At 33.4% G+C, this 24,038-nt stretch overlaps 2 protein-coding genes across 5 annotated transcripts in view; one reads left to right on the top strand and one right to left on the bottom strand.

Moving 5' to 3' along the window:
* Window positions 1–16,438, top strand: part of LOC108693459 (serine/threonine-protein phosphatase 4 regulatory subunit 1-like) — a 139,159-nt gene extending 122,721 nt beyond the window's left edge. For 2 of the 4 annotated variants that reach the window (XM_018202418.1, XM_018202420.1), the window contains 9 exons: window positions 3,452–3,564; window positions 10,115–10,257; window positions 10,359–10,526; window positions 13,319–13,489; window positions 13,602–13,885; window positions 13,965–14,190; window positions 14,491–15,759; window positions 15,834–16,110; window positions 16,202–16,383. In XM_018202418.1, coding sequence (XP_018057907.1) covers window positions 3,452–3,564; window positions 10,115–10,257; window positions 10,359–10,526; window positions 13,319–13,489; window positions 13,602–13,885; window positions 13,965–14,190; window positions 14,491–15,759; window positions 15,834–16,110; window positions 16,202–16,383 — 2,833 coding nt within the window. Of the gene's footprint in view, window positions 1–3,451; window positions 3,565–10,114; window positions 10,258–10,358; window positions 10,527–13,318; window positions 13,490–13,601; window positions 13,886–13,964; window positions 14,191–14,490; window positions 15,760–15,833; window positions 16,111–16,201 lie in introns of those variants that run through there. The other 2 variants (XM_018202419.1, XM_018202421.1) reach the window with 2 other exon arrangements.
* Window positions 16,439–18,801: 2,363 nt separating this feature from the next.
* On the bottom strand, window positions 18,802–21,533 carry LOC108693383. The gene is made up of 3 exons (XM_018202276.1): window positions 21,110–21,533; window positions 19,327–20,183; window positions 18,802–19,254 (listed from the first exon to the last, which is right to left on the bottom strand). Exons 1-3 carry the CDS (start codon window positions 21,531–21,533, stop codon window positions 18,802–18,804), a joined length of 1,734 nt encoding a protein of 577 aa, XP_018057765.1.
* Window positions 21,534–24,038: the final 2,505 nt, after the last annotated feature.

Genomic DNA, 24,038 nt, shown 5'->3' with positions numbered 1-24,038 from the left:
ATATATAATGTATATGTGTACACAACTACAATATCGCTCGCGCGTGAAAAGAGGAGGAGGAAGAAAACGCCGTGTTCTTTATCGATCTTCGCAAACTACAGCGATCATGCGCAAGGTAGGCCGTAGGGAAGTGTCGGCACTCGTACTTCAATTCATTTTGGGCCAGAGGGTGTCTGGATCCTGATAAAATGAACCTAAGTCATCGTTCTACAGGATACAGGTGAGTAGAGGGCGCCTGGAAGCAGGGTACACATACATTGTATACCGGGGAGGAATTATTTCCGCACGCGGAGAATCGCGAAGCGTGGCCGTGCGCGCGCGCCTACTCCCGAAAATTCCATAGGGAAGACCGTCTTCGTTCTCCCTCGCCTTCGTCGACGTCGTCATCGTGGTCGCTGCGACCGCCGTCATCGCCGCTGCCGCGGTCGGCGGCCATGTTTGCGCCAGGATGGTAGGCGTTCACGGGCGGTACCGTTTAGTCGCGCGTTCTCCAACTACTTTGGAGAACGCTTCTGCCCCACTCGGCGATGCGCCGCTGCGTATCTGGTGGGGCACCGTCGACGATGTTCCGTTGGTGTCGCCTCCACCACCGCCAACGCTCCGCCGCCGCCCTCTCTACCTCGTCCGTAGCACCAACGCTCGACCCCACTCGCGCGCATTCTCGCATCTCCTTTGCAAGAGGGGAGGGTCCCCCGACATCGCGGTGGGGTGAAGTTACACCGAACGGGAAAGGGCACGTAGGAGTACGGGTAGGGAAGGGTAGCGACGTGATCGAACTACACGACGGCGATACTTCGTCTTCCACTTCCTGCTCTTCGTCTTCGATTCCACTCATCGTGGAGGGCGGCCGCCGCCTTCATGGCCTGCTATGATGGTGCGCTGCCCGCAAACGTTGTCTCGTTTTCCTTGTCGTACTTGTCGTGATGCTTGTTTGCCTCGATACTTGGTATTTTCTTCTTCTCCTTCGCCTTTTTCCTTTATGCCTCGCAACTTCGAGAAGATGGCCATGAAACTTAACTTGGTTTATGTATTTAATTATCGAACTTATTCGAGTTCTCTGAAATTTTACCGGGCCAAGTGCGCCGAAATACGCAGACAATGTGAAATGAATAATTGATGAAGATAATCGACTGTCTTGGAATTTGCGGCGTTTGCTCTTATATTTTCCTTTTAGCACCTCAATATTGAGTATATCATGTGCACAGTTGTCAAGGTAGACACATGTTGCTTCTCAGTATTTATTATTATTTTGTTTCAGTTCTTCGCAGATTCCTATCTTCGTTCTTGAGATTGATGATTAAATCATGTTGTATTTATGTATTTAATTATCGAAATTTTTATAAACATCAAAATTTAGTAATTTAACACTAAACTCATTTCTTTACGTAATTATTGCGTCTCCAACTTTTGCAGAAAATGTAATGCTTTAAATATATTGAGCAAAACAAAATATAACCTTCTTAGCTTTATTATTTGGTTTTTATTATATAGGGGAGTTCTTTGTAAGTTGGACATCTTTGTAAGTTGGACACTCCTTGATATTTCGAATATTTGCAGTGGAAACACCAAAACTCCGACTGTCATTGTCTCTAAAATACTAAACTTTACGTTTTTATGTGATTTTTTTACTAAGATTATAAATTGAATAATTTTCATCAAAATTTAAGGTGAATATATGTACTGTGCTCCATTTTTTATGTATTTTCATAATGTAAAGAAAATTCCGAACAAATCATGAATTGAATTTTTTTTTCAACTTCTAAACGTCAACAATTTTGTAGGTTGGACATTTTTTTTCATTTTCTACGATATGACGCAATTGTTTATGATTTTTTGATGTTCGGAATTCTTATTAAGTGAAATAAAAAGTGTTTTTATTGCATTTTAATGAAATTTTCGGTGATTTTCTCAAAAAAAAAATGCCTGACAAACTCACCAAAAATAATTCCATAAAGTGCCATACATGCAATATAATCGTTCACAAAATGTCGTTCACAAAATGTACCGATATACGTTATAATGTTTACACGTGCCCAAATTGCGATTCCGATATGGACTAATATCAATGTGATGTCATTTCATTAAAATTTTCATTCCAATTTTTATTAATTTTTCCTCTTCAAAGCCTATTTTCATTCCAATTTTCATTTTTTTATGTTCAAATCAACTGAGATCAATCAATTAATAAATTGAAGAAATTGAAGAAATTTTGTAAACATTGTGTTTTTACTTGAATTTTTGTGCATTTTTAGCATTTTTTTGGGGGGTATCCAATCTACATTAAAAAATTTGAGGAGGTCATTTATGAGGGTCTTTTTTTGAATTGACTATAAAAAAAAATCCACTAAATCCAATGATTTTTTTGTCCACAACGTAGCTATTAACCTCAGCTTTCAGACAGTATCTTAATATCAATATGATATGTTGATTCTCATCTGAGTTATGAGCAAAAATGTTAAGGGTGTCCAACCTATAAAGAATTCTCCTATAAGCACATAGAAAACACTACAAAGAAACACTACACGTAAAATTAATATAAAAGAACTCTTTTATATTATTAATATAGGTTAGATTAATTTATTTAAAATAATTAATTAATCTAGAGAAAGCTTTCAACAACAATTATTCGCGGTGATTGTATTATAGTGTAGAAAAAACCTATCAAAAATGTGTCTGAGATCAAATGAGACGATACATTATTGAAAAAAATTGAAAATGGACGAATCAGAATTGTTTGGTTAGATTGGAATTCTAGTTGAAATAATCGGAATTCTGATTAGTACAATCTATATCTGGTAAAATCTATTAGAATTCTTATTTTTACCAGAATATCAATGAGAATTCTAATTATAGATTTAACATAAAGTTCTGATTTATCCATTTTCCACCAGAATTACTATTTAATCCAAGTCTATTTTTCTTAGTGATGTGATTATTGGCAAGAAATAAGGAACTATCGGTTGACTACGTCGAGCAATATATTAGAGAAAAGAATGATTGCCTGAAGAAGTGAGATGATGTATGAGTGGAGTGCAAACATATCTTAGAAAGCGAATATGTGAATGTCAAACACACCATGAGTTGACTTACATTGGAAAATTCCGTTACGTATTCTATCCACTTACTGTTGAAAACAGCAGCCTAAAGTTACTATTCATCGTTTACACTTCATAGCGATTATTTTTATTAATAAAATTAAATTAGTTCCGTAAAAATATGCAATTTCAATAGAGAGATAGATTTATCAATTCCAATTAGCTAATGTTGCGAAATTTAACGTTAGCATAGATAACATTAACATGTTTTTTTTTTAGACTATTAATCAAATGTATTTCATCGCGCGAACCAATTTAGGACTCTACATTTTGTCGTAAAGATGCAAATCGATCGATAATATTACGCAGAATACCTGGCAATGATTTAACATCGTGATTCTGATTTTTTGTTGCAGACAAATGGTTGGGCGTATATTGGTGGAAATGTTTCGCGCAGCGGTTAATAACAAAATAACGCTGATTGTCGAAGAGGTCATGCAACTTGTGCAACTTGTTATCGACGATAATGGTAAGTCGCATTGTATGATTATTATTTGAACACTAGCCTTAAAGTGCACTTTTTTTAAAATTATTTGCAAATTGCAGTATCTGATATAAATGTAACATCTACAAAGCTTGTAAATTTGCAAAAACAGCCTAAAAAGCTTTCGTATACGCTTATTTTATTCACATTAATATTTTCTTGAAAAGTTTTATGTATTTCTCATAAAAATTTATTTTTTATTAAACGCCACCTGTCATAATTTTACTGCTTTACATAATATTGATTTTGTTTCTAACAAAATAAGCTGCACTGCACGATGACGCAAATTTCAGCTTTTTTTTCTTAATTTTTTTACATGCTAGCATTTCTTTATATATTATCAAGAATAATATATATATCATATATTGAATCACAAAAAATTCATTGCTGCACATTTTTTTGCTCCTTTATATACGTTTGATGTGGAAGGATTGAAAATGTTCATTTCTGAGACAAATCCTTCGCACCACTCGTGCATGTCAAAGCAAAGGTGTGGTTATTAATTGTTAAAATTCTTACTTTTTAATCATATTGTAGAGTTTACGCTTTTTATTTTGCATTCTTATTGTTTGTCTTTTATGTTTAAACTTACACAATTGACGTAATTTATTTACTAAAATTAAGAATTATTGCAATCGTAAAATATAGCATCATGGACAATAATCTTGAGCTGCGTAATATATCGATTGCAAACGAAACCATTGTAATATATTTATTCGATAGCTGTAATGTTAACGAAACTTCTCGATTCTGTGATGTTTATGGTGCAATCAAGGATGTGCAAAAAGTTCAAATTCTCTCTTGTATCGACACGATCGAGGTCATTAGATACTCTTCTTTCGCGTTACTATTAAAATTATACACAACGTTACGTTTTCACTGTCTACTCTAATCTCTGTGACCAATACTTCACAAAAACTTCAAGCATACCATCGATAATAGCTTTAAAGCTTGCCACGTAATTCTCCTTTTTGTATTAAAATAACGCCGCTTCGCTAGAAATTGAATTTTTTAAACCGGGATTTGTTCAAACAATCTCGTTCTAATCCAGAAAACATTAATATTAGGCAGAGTACGAACTCCTGACAAAATTTAATAAAATGTGTAAAGATAATCAAATATCTTAAAGTCTATCCCGCTAAATTTTCACATTTTGTACAAGTAATATCATATATCACGAGAAATTATATTTTCAAAAAGTAAAGACGCATCAAAGTCAGATATTTAAGCAACATTTACAAGATACTCAATTATGAGTATCAAAATTTGTCGCACATAATTCTTCCTTAACCGAAATAATGTCTTATGTTTCACTATAAAATTGGGCATGTCTCCTTGAATGGGGGAGGGAGATCGCTTAAGTAACGTGTTGCCACAGGAAACGTATAAATATTAGCAACCAGCTGTATCAGGGTTGTTTCTTAGAGGAAAGACAGGGACATGAGTCGTTTTCATTTGGGGTTGAAGGAGAGGGCAAGATGGTGCGGCGAAAAGTAAGCGTTATCATTAGAAGCAACGACGAAAGATGAGGACGATGTGCCCTCGCTTCCGGTATGGCACGCGCCACGATACCGGAAGTCATGGAAGTCGAGGATATAACATTAAGCCGCTGCGATATTTATACGAGAGGGCACAGCCCCCGATCCCAGACGTAAACCCACTCCGTTCTTAATTTAAACATCGCCATCTCTGGCTACGAAGAAATCTTGCGTAGCGCATGCTGGTACCAGGATTTACATACGCATCCTTCTGGCATCTCTTGATATTTAAGATGACAATCATGGCAGTCTATCGGTGTACGCATTATTTCATTATTTACGGTAGAATCGCACGATAATTTATTCTTGTTTATTTTCAATTATATAGTATGAGTTAAAAACATTAATGTGTAAATAGATTATAGCACTATTAAATGCTACTATCTAATTCTCACTTTCTATTGAAAAGAAATATTTTTAAATTAGGAAACTAATTAAACAAATTCGATGTTAAATACACAAGAGAATACACATTGAAATATAGAAAGCAATTAAAATTTTAGTTTAGTGTCACAACTTGTGAAAAACGGATTTTGAAGATTTGAGGATTATGGATAAGGAAAAGGAAAATGCATCATTTTTAGTGATGCAGTTTTCGCTGCTGAGATGGTGAAAATTCCCGAAAAGTTTCTTGAAATATTTCGATGAATGTTGACCCGATCGAAGTCTTTTGTAAGCTGACAAAATCTTTACCTGGAGTTGCCTTAAAGAAACAGAAAATGTAGTAAACTGATATATTCTTTTCCGATGCGTTTAGTTCGATTCAGGTCTCTTTTCTTTTCGGAAGAATTCCTTTAAACGCGTCAAATATATTCTAAAAGTATTTTACAATTTTGTGTGTATTTTACACAGGGTTAAGAAATATTTCGTTACTTCAAGTTTTGTAACGAAGTTACAGTTGTTACTTTTTTTACTTTCTTTAGTAACTTAACTCTGATTCCTTTTTTCCATTTATAATTGTATCTTAAATTAATTACATTTTTTTGCTAATTAATAACTAATTTAATAATTACTTTATATCAAACTTATTACAACATAATTTTTAATAAAAATAAAATAAATTCAGTGAATGATGATTATTTCTTGTGATTGAAATATATCTTTATCTCTGATAATCTTAATTTTATTCCGTATGTATATATTAATTTATTATAAGCAATATATAGTATATAATCGAAGTTTAGTATTATAAATAAAATAATTTAGAGTGTTAAAATGTATAAACTAAATATATACAAATTCTTGCATTTAAAAGCAATGCAAAAAATTACTAAAATTAACAGAAAAATAACGACTCGTCGCTTTTTAGGTAATTAGGACTGTAATGTGTTGCTTTTCAGATTGTAATTTGAGTAATTAATTATAATGATAATTTCTGAGAGAAAAAAACTGGAACTAGTTATTTTTACAGAGTAACTTTCCCAATCTTGATTTTTCTCACAATCCATCAAGAGTCTAACATAGTAAGATATAATCCTCAATTATTTCTATCGAATTTGAAAAGACACAAAAAAGCGTATTTTCAGGAACAGCCAAAAAAGTAAATATTTTAAACATTTCATTGTGCATAACATTTTAGAAGAATAAAAGTAAATTGTGATACAAATGTAAGATAATAAATTGATCATGTCATAGGAAGTGATATTTATATTTTTACAATATGTGCTCAAAGTTCATTATAAATCGTGATTAGAAACAAACGATCGATTATCTATATTAAATATTTTTAATGCAGAATAGATTAATAAAAACGCCAATATATTTTGATGAAAGCTAATATTTTCATCTCTACTCAAAGAATTGGTTCAAATTTATTTTAAGAATTTGGAAGTATTTTGATGACGTATAAGTTATATAAGAGCTTATTACAGTAATTAGATCACAGAAAAAATTTAACGTGCACAAATATCTAATATCATAACTTATTGTATAAATATTTGTAACCAATGATCATTCCGCAATATCTGAGGAGAAAAAATCAGCTTGAAATCTAACCACTAATCGAGGTCTCAATACGAACGTACATGTTATCCATCCAGAAATGGAACACACGAGGGATGATGCGACGGGTGTGTCTCGATGTGCAGCACCCCAAAGGTGGCGGTGTCCTAACCAGCTATTTTTAGGGGCGAACCGCGGAACATCTTGCCCTGTGAACACGTGCCACCATTGGTGTTTTTCTATAGGGGAACATGTGGAAGGGGGACGAAATACGTGCAGCAGCACCGGTTCAGGACTCGCGGGGCACGCGACACGTATGCATTTTGTTCGACGTTTACATATTTTTGGATACGCCCGATGAAGGGAAATCGGACTCTCCCCAATTTTTAGTGAGTGCATTGACCTTTTGGCTAGAAACTAGGGGGCTCGGAGCTAGTACAAAATCTCGGCTGTTCTCCAGCCTAGCTACGAGCACGCGAAGACGCGTCTTGATTTTTATACATAGATATTTGTGAATGAGATACGATGAAATAAGAAAAGCATTTCTGTTTTCTAATTTAAACTAACTGAAAACTACGCTGAAAAAAGTTGATTAAATCTTACCTTTGAATAGTGAGTAAAATTGAATTGTGAATAAACATTTACTTATATTAAATAAATATTTACTTAATAAAAAACATGATGGTTGAAATTAATGGTTTTTGTATCAAGTATACTGAAAAAAATTTCTGGTTGAAAATGGACGAATCAGAAATTTTTGGTTAAATTTATTAGAATTCTAATTGAGAATTCTAATTGGAATTCTGATTGATACAATATTTCTGGTAAAAATCTACTAGAATTCTTATTTTCATCAGAATAATTATATTAATCAGAATTCTAGTTCAGCTAGAATTCTAATAGACATAACCAGAAAATTCTGATTCGTCCATTTTCCACCAGAATTACTGTTTAATCCAACCAGACTATTTTTCTCAGTGTATGTTTATAAATATATGTTTCTAGTAAATATTTACTTAGAACTATTTAAACAAATATATTTATTAAAAACTAAGATTATTTTCATCATAGTGTACTTTCAACGAAATTATTTTAATCACAGAATCTATATATTTATTATCTTAGTATGGCTTAATGTGTCTTCCGAGATAAATCTCCATTATTACGGAAACTGATATTTTATTTCTGAAAAATTTATCAATTATTAGCGATAAATTTATCATAAATCATTATTTTTAATAAACCGTATAACGTAAGCGATAAAAATAAATAACGAATAAAGTTCAAACATTTTTTTGAGAATTGATAATAAATTCACGATCAACAATTACTTTTTGTAATTGGATACGTGAATATATGTATTTATTGTCAAATTATAATAAATAAGATTTCTATTATGTTTTATTTGTCATACACTAGGAATTTTATATCTTTCAAATATTACGTTGAATGTTATCGAAATCTCGATAACAAAATTTTTAAAAGCACATTCATCTCAATGCTTGATATTTTTTACATTATTACTATTTGTCAATGAGAGACATGATTATATTTTTAGAATTTCGAGAAAAGAATTCTAATCAGTTATTATGAGAAAATAACTTATTGGTATTTCTATCGTCAAAATTGATTACCAAATTACGATGAAAACATTGATTTTTTTATCGCGATCTCTAGGATTTAATTAATCTCGAATCATGTAAGAAAATATGTTAAGAAATAAATAAAAATTCCGAAAAGAAATTCTCTCAAGTATACGTCTAACAAAGATCTTTTTCCACATATCTTTCTCGCATGGGGTAGAGGAATACTACTAACATGGTGACTCTAAATCTTTGACATACCGCCGCGGGATATTTTTGACATAGCCTGGAATCTGACAAAAATGCACACTGGACAGAAAAGGTGGGAAAGGAAAATAGGTTTTCGCTGATGATGATTAATAGCCTTGGACTAGCGTCCAAAGGGGCGAAAATATGGCGCGCATCAGCGACCCTTCGGAAAATCTAGAAAGAAACGAAAAATGAGAAGAAGCCGATGAACAAGGACAAGATTTTTTCTTGAAAAGACAGGAGAGAAAAAAATGAGTTCAAGGATGTTCAAGGATGTGTATGGATGGTCCACAAGATGGCACACACATCACTTTCGCTTCTCTCTCACTCCTTCTCTGAGTTTCATTCGTATATACCCCCAATTCTTTCCCCCACCGAATTAGTCTTTTAGCCTATGGTCCTATCATAAGGCCCAATGTAAGCTTCTGCACCCCCGCTTCTAGCATCCCCCTCCTTCGTAACTTATCGGGAAGCCATTGCTTCCGTATTGTTCGTCACGAATCCTCAGTAAACGTCTAAATCTCAAGAACGTTTCTTTTCGAGATTCTTCTGTGAATATCGCTGCGTGGATCTCGAGCTTGCAAGAAGTGATAATACGTAATAGCACGACAATATGGCCTCTAGGTAAATCTGAAAAAAAAAGCGATTTATCTTAATCTTCATTTCGGGCAGTATGTATCGAACTCGGTGTCTGTTGAGTTTTTTATAAAATTTGTGCGTATAATTATTAATTCCGACTCTTATATAGCTTCAAGAGATTTGAAAATATTTGCGATATTAGATTTTTATCAAAGATGTATCAAAGATTAATTCAAAAAAGAAATCGGAAGAGACATGATGTTTCTCACTAAAAACACACGCGAGATAGCGCGGAATCGGCCGTATATCTATATATTGTGTATATATTAACCAAATCGATCGTGAACAAAAGAAATTTTTTTCTCTAGAAATTATTTATAACGTTCTTTTAGAAGTTTTTAGAGAAAACAATTTTTTAGGACATATAATATGTTGTCCACTTTTGAAACATCATTTAAATAAAAAGTAAGAAAATATAGCGAGTTTATTCACGTTCGATTTAGTTAATTCAATTCCATTAATTTAACATTTCAAGTCCTGATTTTTTATGAAACTGATTGTATTCTTAGAAATAAAATTATCAAATGAATACGCGACGAGAGAAACGATCTTTTATGCTTTCAAATATACATTTTCTGTTCGCAGATGCTTTGGTACGGTCGGACCTAGTGGAGCAAATTCCAAATGTGGCGATTATCTGTCACGAAGCACCACATCTCTTCGGCCATGTTATCCGCAATTATCTACTTGATATCGTGATGAAGTATCTGAACGATCAGGACAATCAGGCAAGTGAATCGTGCCTGTGTCGTGTTTTGCACACAAACCCAAAATAAAAACCGAAGTATTTCAGTAACGATGTAAATATTGAGACTTTTTTTCTCTATAGGTACGACAAATGGCCCAAAGCGCGCTGACAATGTTGATGAAACGAGGCCTCCTTGACAATGACACGATCGAGAATGTTATCTGTCCTACAATAGAAAAACTTTCTTACATGTGGCAATTAGGATCCCGCGATATGGCCGATGAACATACTCGAAATGCGAACATCTCCGTAAGTTTCTCGTACTTCATTCGTACTTCCTATCCTTTCGTATTGTTATCCTCTTGTAAAATAAAAATAATAGAAGAGTTGACATAAAAAAGGCTGTACACAATACATTCTCGAAATTACATTGCTATTTGAAGAAAGTTATTTATGAAGGCAGGGTAGACAGTGCGATAAAGTCCTTAAGTTCTCCGCAAGAAAATAATTATATAAATTGAACGAAACAAACATTTTTATCATTTATTTCTCTTTATAAGTAGACAATATGTAAATAAAATAGATATCTATCTAAAGAAAAGGTCTTTCCTATTATTTTTTATATATATTCTTATGTAATTATTTAAGACAAATCAATTTTGTGAGATTTGTCTTTTGTATAGTCTATTTTATGCCGAATTTTCGTTGTTGATGCGCAAAAAAAGCTTCGAAATCTTGTTCATGCGATTAGAAATAGGTACGTGGCGATCGCGTTTTTTCGCATGCGAAATCGAGAATACAGCTCTCAGTATTTACGGATTCCTCCTGAAAGACATGGGTAGTGAGATGTTCTTACGCAATCGCGTCTCACTATCTTGTCTTTCATGCGGCGTCCGCTCGCTTCGGCAATGTTGCGCAAAAACGAGAATCACATGATGAAAATTACACGATCTGTCGCGCCAACGAAAAAACGTCAAATCGAAGCAAGAAATTTATAACAATAAGAAGATAAGGAAAATGAGAGGAGAAATTGGGAAAAGGAAAAAAAGGAATACAAGGAGTTTAGCACGTAGTAAATGCACTTTAAGAGCGAAATTAAAGGAGCAAGGAATACTTAGCTATTATCGCTTGAAGATTTCCATAAACAAAAAGAAAAAAAGAAAGATGAAGACGAAGAGAGCATAGAGCGTTCGTGAAAAATACAAATACTGACATCCTGATGAAGAGAGGGCATACTTTTACCATCAAAGTTGGTTTGTCATAGAGTTCGACTATCACAGCCAGCTTTGATGATCAAAATTGTGTCCGTTTTCAACGCGCTCCAGTGATTAAGAGATCAAAGGCAAGAAAAAGGAGGAAATTAAATGACAGAACAGAAGAGGAGTAATGGAAAATACGTGAGGCTTGAGAAAGACAATGGAGAAGCAAGAGATGACATGTTGGAGGAACGCCGTTATAACACCATGAACGGGGATATACCTTTTGCGGTCCGATACATCAAATTGGTTGTGGAATGTTTCGAGTCATATCACAGCCATTTTGATGAGCTGGCTCGCAGAATTGATCGTCGAGAAGATTCTACTTTTGCCGTCGATATATGTACCTGTTGAATCGATAACACATGCGACACATCTGGAGACAAATGCGTGAAACAAATGACAGGAAAGGTCTACCGGAAGATTGCGTTATATTCACATTTGCATCGTCAAATTTCACAAGAGATCCATTTTGAAAGTCACCACACGAAGCTATCCGAACCATTCGAAACGATGAATAGTGTCACAGGAAGGAACGCGATCCAATCGTCAAATTGGTTGTGGCGTGTTGCTTCTCTGAATTTCATATCACAGCCATTTTTGACGATTTGGATCGCCGTTTTATGCATCGCCCTCCGTTTATACGAAAATATGAAAGGATGTAAGCAAGGATCATCGTACGATGCTTTGAAGATATTCTCGGCTACAGAGGAAAGCGTGCTCGCGTTGCTCACAAAGTGGTTGTAATATGCTGATGTAATGATGCTCATATCACAGCCAGCTTTGATGAGCGTTGCGACACTCACAATTCGACAAGTTTGGAATGTGCGAAAGAAATTACAAAGAATATTTTATACTTAAATATATTTAGGAAATTATTTAGGAAGTCTAAAACTATTTGAAATAATCGACTGGAATAGGGAAAAGAGTTAGAAATAGCGAATAAATATAAATATAAATTCTTACTGATGTTGTCAAAAAAAAGATTTCTACACAATTATTTAAAAAAATATAATAAATTTTTTACAGTAAGATAATTTTTATATCATGTATATATCCATATTTACAATATTTGTACGTACAATATGTATTACGCATACGTTTTAAAAAATGAAAAAGATAATGATTGATTTTTCACGGAAATATATTTGATTAAATATTTTTTTCATGTAGTTTAATTATTTAAATGCGATTATGCAATTTGTAATAATTCGAATAAATGTATTTATCTTGATGTGATAAAGAAATATGTCATTTTGTAATGTAAATATAGTTCGTATCTTGTGTACAATAAGCATTAATCTATTAACTAAATGCTCATCTCTCAGGAAAGGCTGATTGAATAAAATCGATTGTTCCTCCCATCAGAGTGGTTGTGATGTGGTGCTATTGATTCATATCACAGCCAGCTTTGATGAGCGGAACGGAACGATATATCTCACCTATTTCTTAATATTTTATAAATATTATTTAATATACTGTAAAAATATTCTTATCGTTCACTGTGTGTGTGTGTGTGTGTGTGTGTGTGCGTGCGTGCGTGCGTGCGTGCGTGCGTGCGTGCGAGCGTGCGTGCGTGTGTGCGTGCGTGCGTGCGTGTGTGTATGTGTGTAAAATTGTTGATTAAGTTGCGCACGTTTACATATACTTGTTTAACTATTTAAGAGAATTTCAATTTGCGTAGTCAGAAATGATTCTAATATGCGGCTAAAATTAAAATATAAATTTATAAGTCTACATTTAACATTAAATAGATATGCGATAGCGCATATCTATTTAATGTTAAATTTCTCGTAATGATTATTCACTTTTTCCCAACGTTCCATATTTTATATTGATTCGCAGCTCATGTGTAGATTGGCACCGCTGGTTGGTAGCGAACTTACAGAAAAGATCTTTCTGCCACGATTCTTAGACCTATGCGAAGATAATGATATGATGGTGAGGAGAATCTGCGCTACTCACTTTGGGGAAATGTGCATTGCTGTAGGAAAGGAGAAATTGTACAGCAAATTGGTAAGTCTTATTCATAGATATAAAAATGGAAGGTTAAAGAGTTCATGGGCATATTTTGATCCAGTAATAAATGAAAGTGGTACCATTTACTAATGTATGAATTGTATCTTAGATTCCTATGTTTATTGATCTGTGCGGCGATAGAATATGGAACGTGCGAAAAGCGTGTGTCGAGGTTATGATGCCGGTTTCTTGTTGTTTGACGGCCGAACATCGGCGATTATTACTTGCGGACATATTGGCTAAGCACTTGATCGATGATTCCAAATGGGTACGAATATCGGCTTTTCAGATACTTGGACCATTCATATCAACTTTCGCCAAGCAGTTCGCCGAAGTTACTTATAATAAGAATGATGAATTAGTGTATATCAGTAAGCAGGATAATCATCCCAGGTACAACAGCATACTTTTCTGTTATCATTGCAATTTAAATAAATTCATGTTAATCTAACTTGAATGCATGTTTGTGCAGTATATGTTACTCGTACGAAGGAATCTTTCCTATGAAGAGCACGATCAAAAATCAAATACCAGATATGGACGAAGATATGATAGCAAATACCAAATACAGATATAATACTAAAAGTCCATTTTATCTGCCTGTGATGAATGTGAGACATGAAGATGTTAAAGTATCGGAAGAAGATGATTCCATAAAAGAAGATGATTACCAAAAAACGGAACTTGACTGCCCAAAAGTATGTATAAATAAAAAAATATCTTACGACATATATCATAACATTGACATTTGTTAAAATTTTTTTATGAAGACTATAATAGAAGTTGTATTTTTTGTTTTAAATTTCTTTATAGTTCTAGAAATCATGATAGACAGTTTACCTTTTAAACATAAACGTTATTTTAAAATAAATTTGTTTTGTTAATAATTTCAATAAAACAAATTTCATATTAAAATTCTTGTTATGAATTCATTATGTATATGCCACTTAAAATTACTTAAATATAAAATTATATTTCTATTATTTTTTTATTTTCAGTCTTGGCGAGAAAGAATGCACCAATATAAAATAAAGAAAGAAACGCGTGATGCGGAAAAATACAATCCATTTTTATACTATTATATACCTCCGGATATACCACTGGATGATGAACTTACTCATGCCGCAAGGCAATCGGCGATGAATCGTAATAATGTCCCTAAAGCGGTGGAAACTGAACAAAATTCTACCGTAGAAAATAGTTCTTGCTCTTCCGAAAGTCCAGTTCCTGTCGTGTATTCAAATAATGATAATTCAAATATGAACGAGCAATTAAACGATGATTCAAATGTAAACGTTTATAAAATCACATTTTTTTCCAAAAATGTAGTTCCTCACGTGAATTCGAATAGAGATGATTCAAATATAAACGAACAATCAAACGATGATTCAAATGTAAACGTCTTTGAAATGATCAAATTCTTCGATAAACAAAAGGAAAAACAAGACGACGATAAACAGAAGGAAAAGCAAGACGATGATAAACAAAAGGAAAAGCAAAAAGACGAGTATATCTCTCCAAATCCAGTGCATATTGATAGAGTTATGCAATCTCGATGTCTAAAAAGAGAATTGGCTTTAAGAGAAAAGTACGAGAAGCGTACTAACCTAGAGCGAAAATTTTATATATATGACGAAGATTCTATGAGCAAGAGTGACGAATCTTGTAAGAATTTAAATGTGAAGCATAATAAACAAGAGATTGTACCTCAAGAATTAATTAATTATTATGTATCAATGGCCAATCCAAATCAATGCGTGTTCATGAGTGCCGATATTTCACATTATTGTGCCTTTAGTTTTCCTGCAGTCGTGCTTACGCTGGGCAAAGAGAACTGGCATTACTTGAAGAAGGCTTACCAATCGTTGTCGAGCGCGAAACACTGGAGAGTTAGGCGTACTCTAGCATCCAGCATTCATGAGATTGCCATGATTTTAGGCGAAGAACTCACTGCTACTGACCTCGTTCCAATTTACGATGGTTTTATTAAAGATCTCGACGAGGTCAGAATAGGTGTGCTCAAGCACTTTGCAACTTTTCTGAAAATACTCAAACCCATCGATCGCTGTCAATATCTACCAAGACTGAGCGATTTCCTTGCTACAGATAACGAATGGAACTGGAGATTTAGGGAGGAATTAGCCATACAATTGCTCGAGATTGTAAGTCTGTTCAGTCCGAGCGATGTGGCCCAGAGTATCGCGCCGCTGTCTTTCCAACTACTTGTAGATAAGGTTGCTGCTGTTAGAACCATCGCGCTTGAACTGGTATAATAATTGCACCTATCACATATATATCATAGTTCATAATTGTTTTAGCTATAAAATTCAAATTCCTTCAGATCACACGAATAATGTGCTACTTGTCCAACGAGGATGCTCTGGTAATGTCCCTTATTCACGAACTTCGAGAGACTCTAGTTCTAGACGCTAAAAAGTGGATACATCGGCAAACTTATGCGCTTGTATGTTCCCATCTAATTCGCAACAACGCGATCCCAGAAGAGAAGTTTTCTAAGGAAATGTTACCATGTTTGATAAGTTTGTCGTGTGATAGAGTACCTAATGTAAGGTTAGCCGTTGCGAGAACTATAGCAACGGATGTGATTGCGATGGGTGGTAAGTATTATTAAAGTATTATATTATTATCATAATATATCGCGCGCTAATTTAGTATATTGTATCTCATTTCGTATATTTTTATTTTTAGTAGATAATTTGGGAATAGGCACAATGGAAGAAGTGGAAAGAATACTTACGAAGATGCGTGTTGATGTGGACCGAGATGTACGAGTGTTAGCCGGAGGTGAAGAGCAGCAAATAGACATACTAGCTTATTGTTCCTCTGATGAGAATAACCAAGTCGAACAAGCAAGAAATATATTATTTTAATAGTGGTGTTATATTCTGATCTCATGGATCACGACGAAGTCACTGTGTGTGTGTGTGTGTGTGTGTGTGTGTGTGTGCGTGCGTGCGTGCGTGCGTGCGTGCGTGTGTGCGTGCGTGCGTGCGTGCGTGCGTGCGTGCGTGCGTGCGTACGTATGTACGTATACAATATCACAATATGCGCCTTGGTTCTTTTTTCACACAAGTGACTTCTTGTTAAATGATAAGCTAAAAGTGTGCAAGCAACTAGCTATGAACATCAAGTTTTGACTGCAATCTGACGTACATATATCAAATCTACCGAATAATTACAATTACAGATAGGTCAACGATGTTAAAACAACACTCAAAGTTATCAAATATAGCATTCACAATTTAAGTAGTCGAATGATAGGTAAGATTACAATTTGCATTGTTGACTGATTTGCGTCCTTTTAATCTAGGACAAAATTGTGAATGCCAATGTGCACGATATGTGACTATTGATACTGCTTATGTAACGATGCATAGTTAAGAACATTTATATGTATGCGTGAATACATGCGCACGAAGAATAGATGCGTTTTATCAATGTGATCAATTTGTATATGTAACGCTATGTGTTCTCCTGAATAAGTCAAATATTAAATAATTGAAGGCGTTACATTAGCATTGTCTTTCTCATTCGCTTAATTCATTTCACGAATGTTCGATTATACAATTTTCGGTACTATATCTTGTATCGTTATTTTCTAGCATTTTTTTATTGTACCTTAGTCAAGAGTGAGACTCAGCATTAACATCAAAATATAAATTAAATAAGACGTATTTTGTTTAAATCAGCAATTACGAATGTGTCATGCATGAAAATATTTTGCAAGTTATCAATAAATAATATGTCTGATAATTGACATATCTAAAAATATGTTCGAAAGAAAAATAGATTCTAATATAAATTATATCTGCATGCTAGAAATCTTAATTTTTATCAACAATTGTTTTTAATTATCAAATGTCCATTTTACCTTGCATTTAAAAGCAATCTTGGTGGATCTTCCATTATCCATCAAGTGTTTAAAAAAAAAATTAAAAATAAATTGTTGATGATTGAAAACTTATACTGACGACGTAATAATATTCCAATTATGATAAAATTTGCTGCATAAACATGTTATATTTGCTTTTGAATATTCTTTGATAAATAATTGCTTATAGAAAGTATGTCATCTAGCTTATTAATATGTAGATGAATTATACGTTGCTCATACAATACAATTCGATTCTTACGTTACGCCTAAATTGATAGGATAAAAATGTTAAATGGTCGACTGAATTTTATTAATATTTTTTCAAATCAGAGCATCACAGAAAACGAACGTAAGAAAAAATGTATTGTAGAAAACTTTATAAATATTGTACGATATCAGATTTTATAACATACACAAAAATGTACGGATTGCTGATAGAGCAAAGTACTGCGTCATTTGATTGGAAAAAGTAAGAAAGCGTTGTATAGATTCATATCTACTTGTGTGTGCATGGAAAGTATATATGCTCGTTAATATTAGACCTGTTCTTTTTGGCTGAACTTTTGCACCAGTTCATCTTTTTTCTTTTTTCCTTCTGAAGAAAAAAAGGAAGAAAACAGGTGGTGCAAAAGTTCAACTAAAAAGAGCCTATTTTGTAACACGATTATTAGCAAGGGGTAGACAATCGTATCTTGTATAAATCAATGTGACTTAGTGACATTGAATACGATGATCGAGCTGCTACGAACTTACTCTTTAATCAATGAATGCCCTCGTTATTTGTGAATACTGAAGGCGAAGAAGGAGATATTGTTTAAAATGCTGTATAATATATTATGTATTTGATAATGAGACGATGAGAAATATACATCAAACGATTTGTTATTATTATATAAAATGCAAACTGTGTACATGGATAATTAATAAGGAAGGAAGGTTCACGAGGCTGTAAAAAAATTTTGTTCAGTTTTATACGGCGATAACGTTTGTAACTTGCGAATTTCAAGAATTCCATCGTTCAAACAATCTTCCCGGGATAAATCGTCATTGATTGTTAATTGCATTTTTGTAAGTTTAAAAGTTCCTGTGTAAAATAAAACAAGCGCGTGATCCGAAGTGATAAAAATCTTTGTACAGAAATTATTACACTGAAAAAAGAACAGCATAAAATGAATTTCAAAGAATTTGATACTTCGCGAACGTTCCTTATCGAGAAATCATTTGAGATCCTTTTTCATGAAGCGCAGTTAGATGAATAAATAATTCTATACATTTTAAGCAACCGGAAGATTATAGTACCACATCAAATCACATTGCTGTTTTACATAATATTTCTTTAATAATTATGGTACTGACTCGTTGATACGTTGCAAAACATCGCTCGCCGATCGTCGTCTGTTGAAGGAGGAATCTTTCAAAATATTCCGAGGAACTTACTCGGGGGACAAGCCGGCAATTGGCATGCTTTCTCTTCCATCTCAGTTTCCGCATCATTACAGTCGTGCAGGCAATGCCGCCACCTGATCTGTCGACCCTTGCCGCAGGTGACGCTACAGCTGCTCCAGTCCATCCACCTGCCCCACTTGCGACGCGATTTCCTCCTCGTTCGATATTCTCCTCGCGCGAATCTCGAACCGTTAGAACGCATTTGGGATGTTCTTTTACCTGCCAAAATTGCTTCCTTTGCAAAGCGCTGGCGATTATCAGTGTTCTCAGCAATCTTGGATGTAGAACTTGAAATGTCTTTCTTCTTCACGTTCATCTTCGGTTCCTCCTTGATTGTGCGATTTTTACAAGAATCCCTTTCTTTTATAGAATTATATAGAATTTCACTACGATTGCTCACATATACTTGCAATTCGTTTATCTGGAAACGAAGGATCTCTACACTAAACTCTGATATAATCTGCAAGAAAGATTCCTGACAACAGTTTCTTACCTTGGCGATTAACTTTTCAGCAAGCTCCTTAATTTCTTCGATCGATCTTACAGCACGATTACCTTGAGTCCTTCTGTACCTTGTCTTCTCATTTTTCGTGTCTCCGATTCCTTCTTCGGTGTATTTGAAACGTGTCGCTTCCTTTGAGTTCTTATCGTTTTGTAAATACTTAGACATAACTTGTTGGTTTCTCTTCGCTCGCAACTTTGAGTCCTCCGATAATTCTACAGACATCTCGTTCATATGATCATACTTTTCTTTTTTTGTATTTCGATTTTCGATTCTCGACATGTTGGATTCAATCGGATGAGCTTCCATTTCGACTTCCGCATTATAGAACGATGTATTTTCAGAATCGCTTGTTGCCTGACCAGACACGTTTCTGGGATCTTGCTTCTTCAAAGTAATCTTTACTAGAACGTTATTAGCTTTCTTTTTTTCAGCGGAATCAAAATTCGGAGCAACATTTGGGTTAACATTGAAAATTTCATCGCTTGTATTATATTTCGGTAACATAATCGAGCAAGGACTAGTCCCGAATGAATCCGTCCAATTATTAGGACTGATAAACGATGATTTGTTCGTAGGAATTTTTTCGATACGAACATGCAATTCCGCTTTTCCAATGTGCACAAAAGGTAACATTACGGCGTTTTTTTGTCGCTGTTCTTTTGTCAAACTTCTATTTATTAATGACGCATCTTCTTTCCGATTAATTAAAGCTTCCGTTTGTTCGTTCGCACTGTCAATATTATTGTTGAAATCGCTATTTTCGGATTCTCTTTTTTCTATTTTCCGCAACTTGTCGATTGCTTTAGCACGCATTCTGATTTTTTGAGTATTTTTATTTCTTTTTTCTATAAATAAATGAGATAAATAGAAAAGAATTCGTTTTGAGAAACTAAAAATTCAGATTTGATTTTGTGTAGTATGTAATATATTCGCGATATATATATGTTGCATGTTATCTATGTTGTGTCTATCACATTCTATAAATTAAAAGTACATCTTTGGTTTTAAATACTTTCTTTGTAAAGGTTTTATTTTTTTATATAATTTTTAATATATTTAACTCTTAACTATTAATTAATTTAATTTTTATTACATGTCATTTAAATAACAACAAAATGATAACAATAAAATGATTTGGATAAAATAAAATGATAAGATTGCTTTAAAACATTTGTAAAAATAGGTAAAAACTATCCTTCTTGACACTCAGTAAATAATCATAAAAAGTGATAACGTGTAAATAAGGTACGCATTAAATAAAAGCACTTAATGTGCGTTTTATCACTTTTTACAATTATTTATTGATTATCAGGAGAGAAAGGATAAGCATAGTTTTCATCCATTTTTACAAACGTTTTAAAGCAATCTCATCATTTTATTTGTAATAAAAATTAACATGTCATTTCTCGCTTCTGATATCATAATTCTGTGTGGTTATGATGATTACTCAGGAGTTTTAAGGATTAAATTTATTTTAAATCTGTTTTAGATTAAAAATAAAGAATCTAGGTAAGCAATCTCTCTCTTCTTAATACTGCATCTAATTTTGAGTTTTATTTGATTTGTAAAAATATCTCTTATAACATATGTTAGGATTTAAATGACCATATTTAGGCCCAGTTTCACAACTCATTAACTTTTAACCGAGATTTAACAGAAATTTAACTTATTTTAAGTTAAATTTCTGTTAAAAGTTAACTATGAGTTGTGGAACTAGGCTTTAGTGAAATGAATATAATCTGATATATTTTCGAAATAAAAGAGAACATACTCAAGTTTGGATTTTTCGTTTTTTTCGTGACAAACTGATTGGGAGACTTCAAAGCACTTTGTGCTTTGTGCTTCTTATTTTTATTTTTCGTCTCAACGTTATGTTTAGAATGTCCAATATTTCCCTTCACGCGTTTCCTACGATGACCATTTTCCGACAAGATTCCTCGTTTATGTCGTTTGTGTGATTGCGGTACCATGGTATCCACAATGGTATTAGATTGGTTCTCATACTCCGAACGTGATGCTTTTAATGTCGCGTCACTAAATATGCTTGTCTCATCAGTCCTGCGCTGGAAATTTCGTGGAAGCAAATTCACGGAACTTGGTCTGCGATGAACAATCGGTTCATTTCTCTTGACGCGAATATGATTCGCGAGATTCTGATCGTTCATATCCTCTATAACTGGACCGTTAAAATCCATCAAAGTTCTTGTATTTAAGCTGGCGTTTTTATATCCTTCAAGATTTATATCTCCTGCTGCTCGAAATGGCAAAGTCTCGTTCGGGAATTCTGATCTGACAATTTCGAGAGCTTTATTTCCACGAAGTGGTCTTCCCTTCCAAAAACTTACGGAGGAATTATGTGCTACTTTGTCCTCTCGAAAATCTACAAAGTAAACATTTTTTTCTGGAAAAAATGCAGAGGATTGAGCATCAATTTTATTGAGCTTATAACCATCATCATCGTTGTTGTATGACTTTTTCATTAAACAACTTCTCAGAAGTAAAATCTTTTAAAATCGATTTTAACTTAAATTTATGAAGTAGAGAATAAAGAAAGTTGATAAAATCATGAATTATAATCATATGATTCTAAAATTCAGAAATTTATAAAGAATGGAATCGATCAGTTTGGCATCTAAAAAACTATTTATCATTTGTTCCAATAACATTTGTCGCCTTTGCAAGTGTATACAGAAGCATTCGGCACAATAGATAAAAAAGTTATACGAACTGTGATGACAGATACCTGGATATGTTTTATTTTCAATCACAGCGAAAAGCAGCGTCAATATCCAAACAGTCGAGTGGATTACCAATCTCGGCATAACACGATACGTTGGAAAGGAACCGATACAGAACGAGTAATCATGAGCGTTTTTCAAATTGTTTATAGGTGTTAAGTGATTGAAACGGACATGCCTTGTTACAACTCAACTTTAATCATTTATCGGCGAGAAAACAGAAACAATAACAGGACCCGAATTTACAATCGTATCTATATTCAAGTCGCATATAAAAGAATTATCAATTATTTATTAATTTATGTATTAATATCATTTATTATTAAACGGATTACGTCATCATAGATTGTTTAGACTAAAAATGGAAAAAGGATTCCGTTTTAAGCGTTATTCTCTTCTGTATATTTTTAAAAAGCATCATTCGGAAATTTTATTTATGCTGTTTATCAAGAAGATGTTTAATTACATTCAAGATAATTGCACTCGTTAAATTTAAAAAATCATTCATTCATTTAATATAAAAAATGCAAAACTCCTTTTCATTTTTATATAGAATTAAAAGTGCTCCTGTAATTCCTATAGTACATATCTCTAGTGTTATTCTGACACTGATTGTTTTCCCCACATCAATAGAATTGACATGTGCTGACTTCACAAATCCTTTGATATCGGTTTTTGCAAAGTTAGCACATTGTATTATACAGAATGTATCCGTACAGGGTGTATAAGTATGCTAAAGTGATTGCTGATACAAATTCAAGACACTAAAACTTCATATGACGATTTGTTGGAAACGGTTTTTCAAGGATACAATTAAGATATCAACGATGTTTTTTTAGACAAAATTTCGTTTTTTTTTTCAAAAATGTTAAAAACCGAATTGTAACTTGATATATGTTTAATGGATATGAAAAAAATTTATCTTTTGGGATTATACATTATCTTTTTATTCAATCAGGGACGGATCTAAGAATAAGCAAGACCCCTTTTTTTTATGAAAAAAAAAAACTGGTATGTCATTGATTTTTTTATGATAAATCCGCAGAAAAAAGCTCTCTAACATTTTCGATAGAACAAGCTATTTTCGAGATAAAAAATTAATTAGAATTCGTAGTATTAGCAAATGGACAAAGTTGTTTTATTTGATTATTACCCATACAGCATAAAATATTTTTTAAATGTTTCATATGTTCAAAGTTGGGGCTCTAGTACGAAAAAATTTATTTGCTCATAGCTCAAAAAAATGTGTAAAAATCTTTGATTTCTATTATCAACTTACGGATTATTGGAACGATTCGGATTGAGTGTTTCTAAAAAGTAATTCAATTACATTAAGCTCCAAAAGAAGTGACTTACAATAAATTCATTCTTTTTTTTTATGGATCTTCTGCGAATGAATTCTGATGTAATTCTGACAATTGTGCCATTGTTAGATGAATTCTAATGCAATTCTGCGGATGAATTCTGATGCAATTCTATGGAGGAATTCTGATGCAATTCTGCAATTGTGCCATCGTTGCCTTTAACATTTAAGTTACTGAAGCTGGTGCAAAATCTATTGAAAAGATTATCATTAAAAGGATAAATTCCTGAAACTTTAAATCCCGATTCAGCATTGGGTGTTGTTGCAAGTTACTTATAAGCGATATTGAATAGACAGACCACTTGATATTCAGTCATTCCTCTGGATGCTGTGTCATCCATTTATCGCACTCAATTGCAAATTTCGTTTTTAAAGAATTGAATATTGATATTGATTGATATCCAGCGGTTGCATTTTATGATTGCTATGAGGAGGAAGAATAAGTATTATTATTCTATTGTCAGCAAGCAAACCGAATAGCCTTCAAACTAATATGTGAAGAATCATTGTCAATTATAAGCAGAACAGGATCATTTTTCATCGGATGTGCATATTTTTTGAAGTGATGCATCCACATTAAAATTAAGTTCATGTTAATA

The sequence above is a fragment of the Atta colombica genome, unplaced genomic scaffold, assembly GCF_001594045.1.
Source record: "Atta colombica isolate Treedump-2 unplaced genomic scaffold, Acol1.0 scaffold9, whole genome shotgun sequence".
Lineage (NCBI taxonomy): Eukaryota > Metazoa > Arthropoda > Insecta > Hymenoptera > Formicidae > Atta > Atta colombica.
This window is presented reverse-complemented; position numbering and strand designations above follow the sequence as displayed.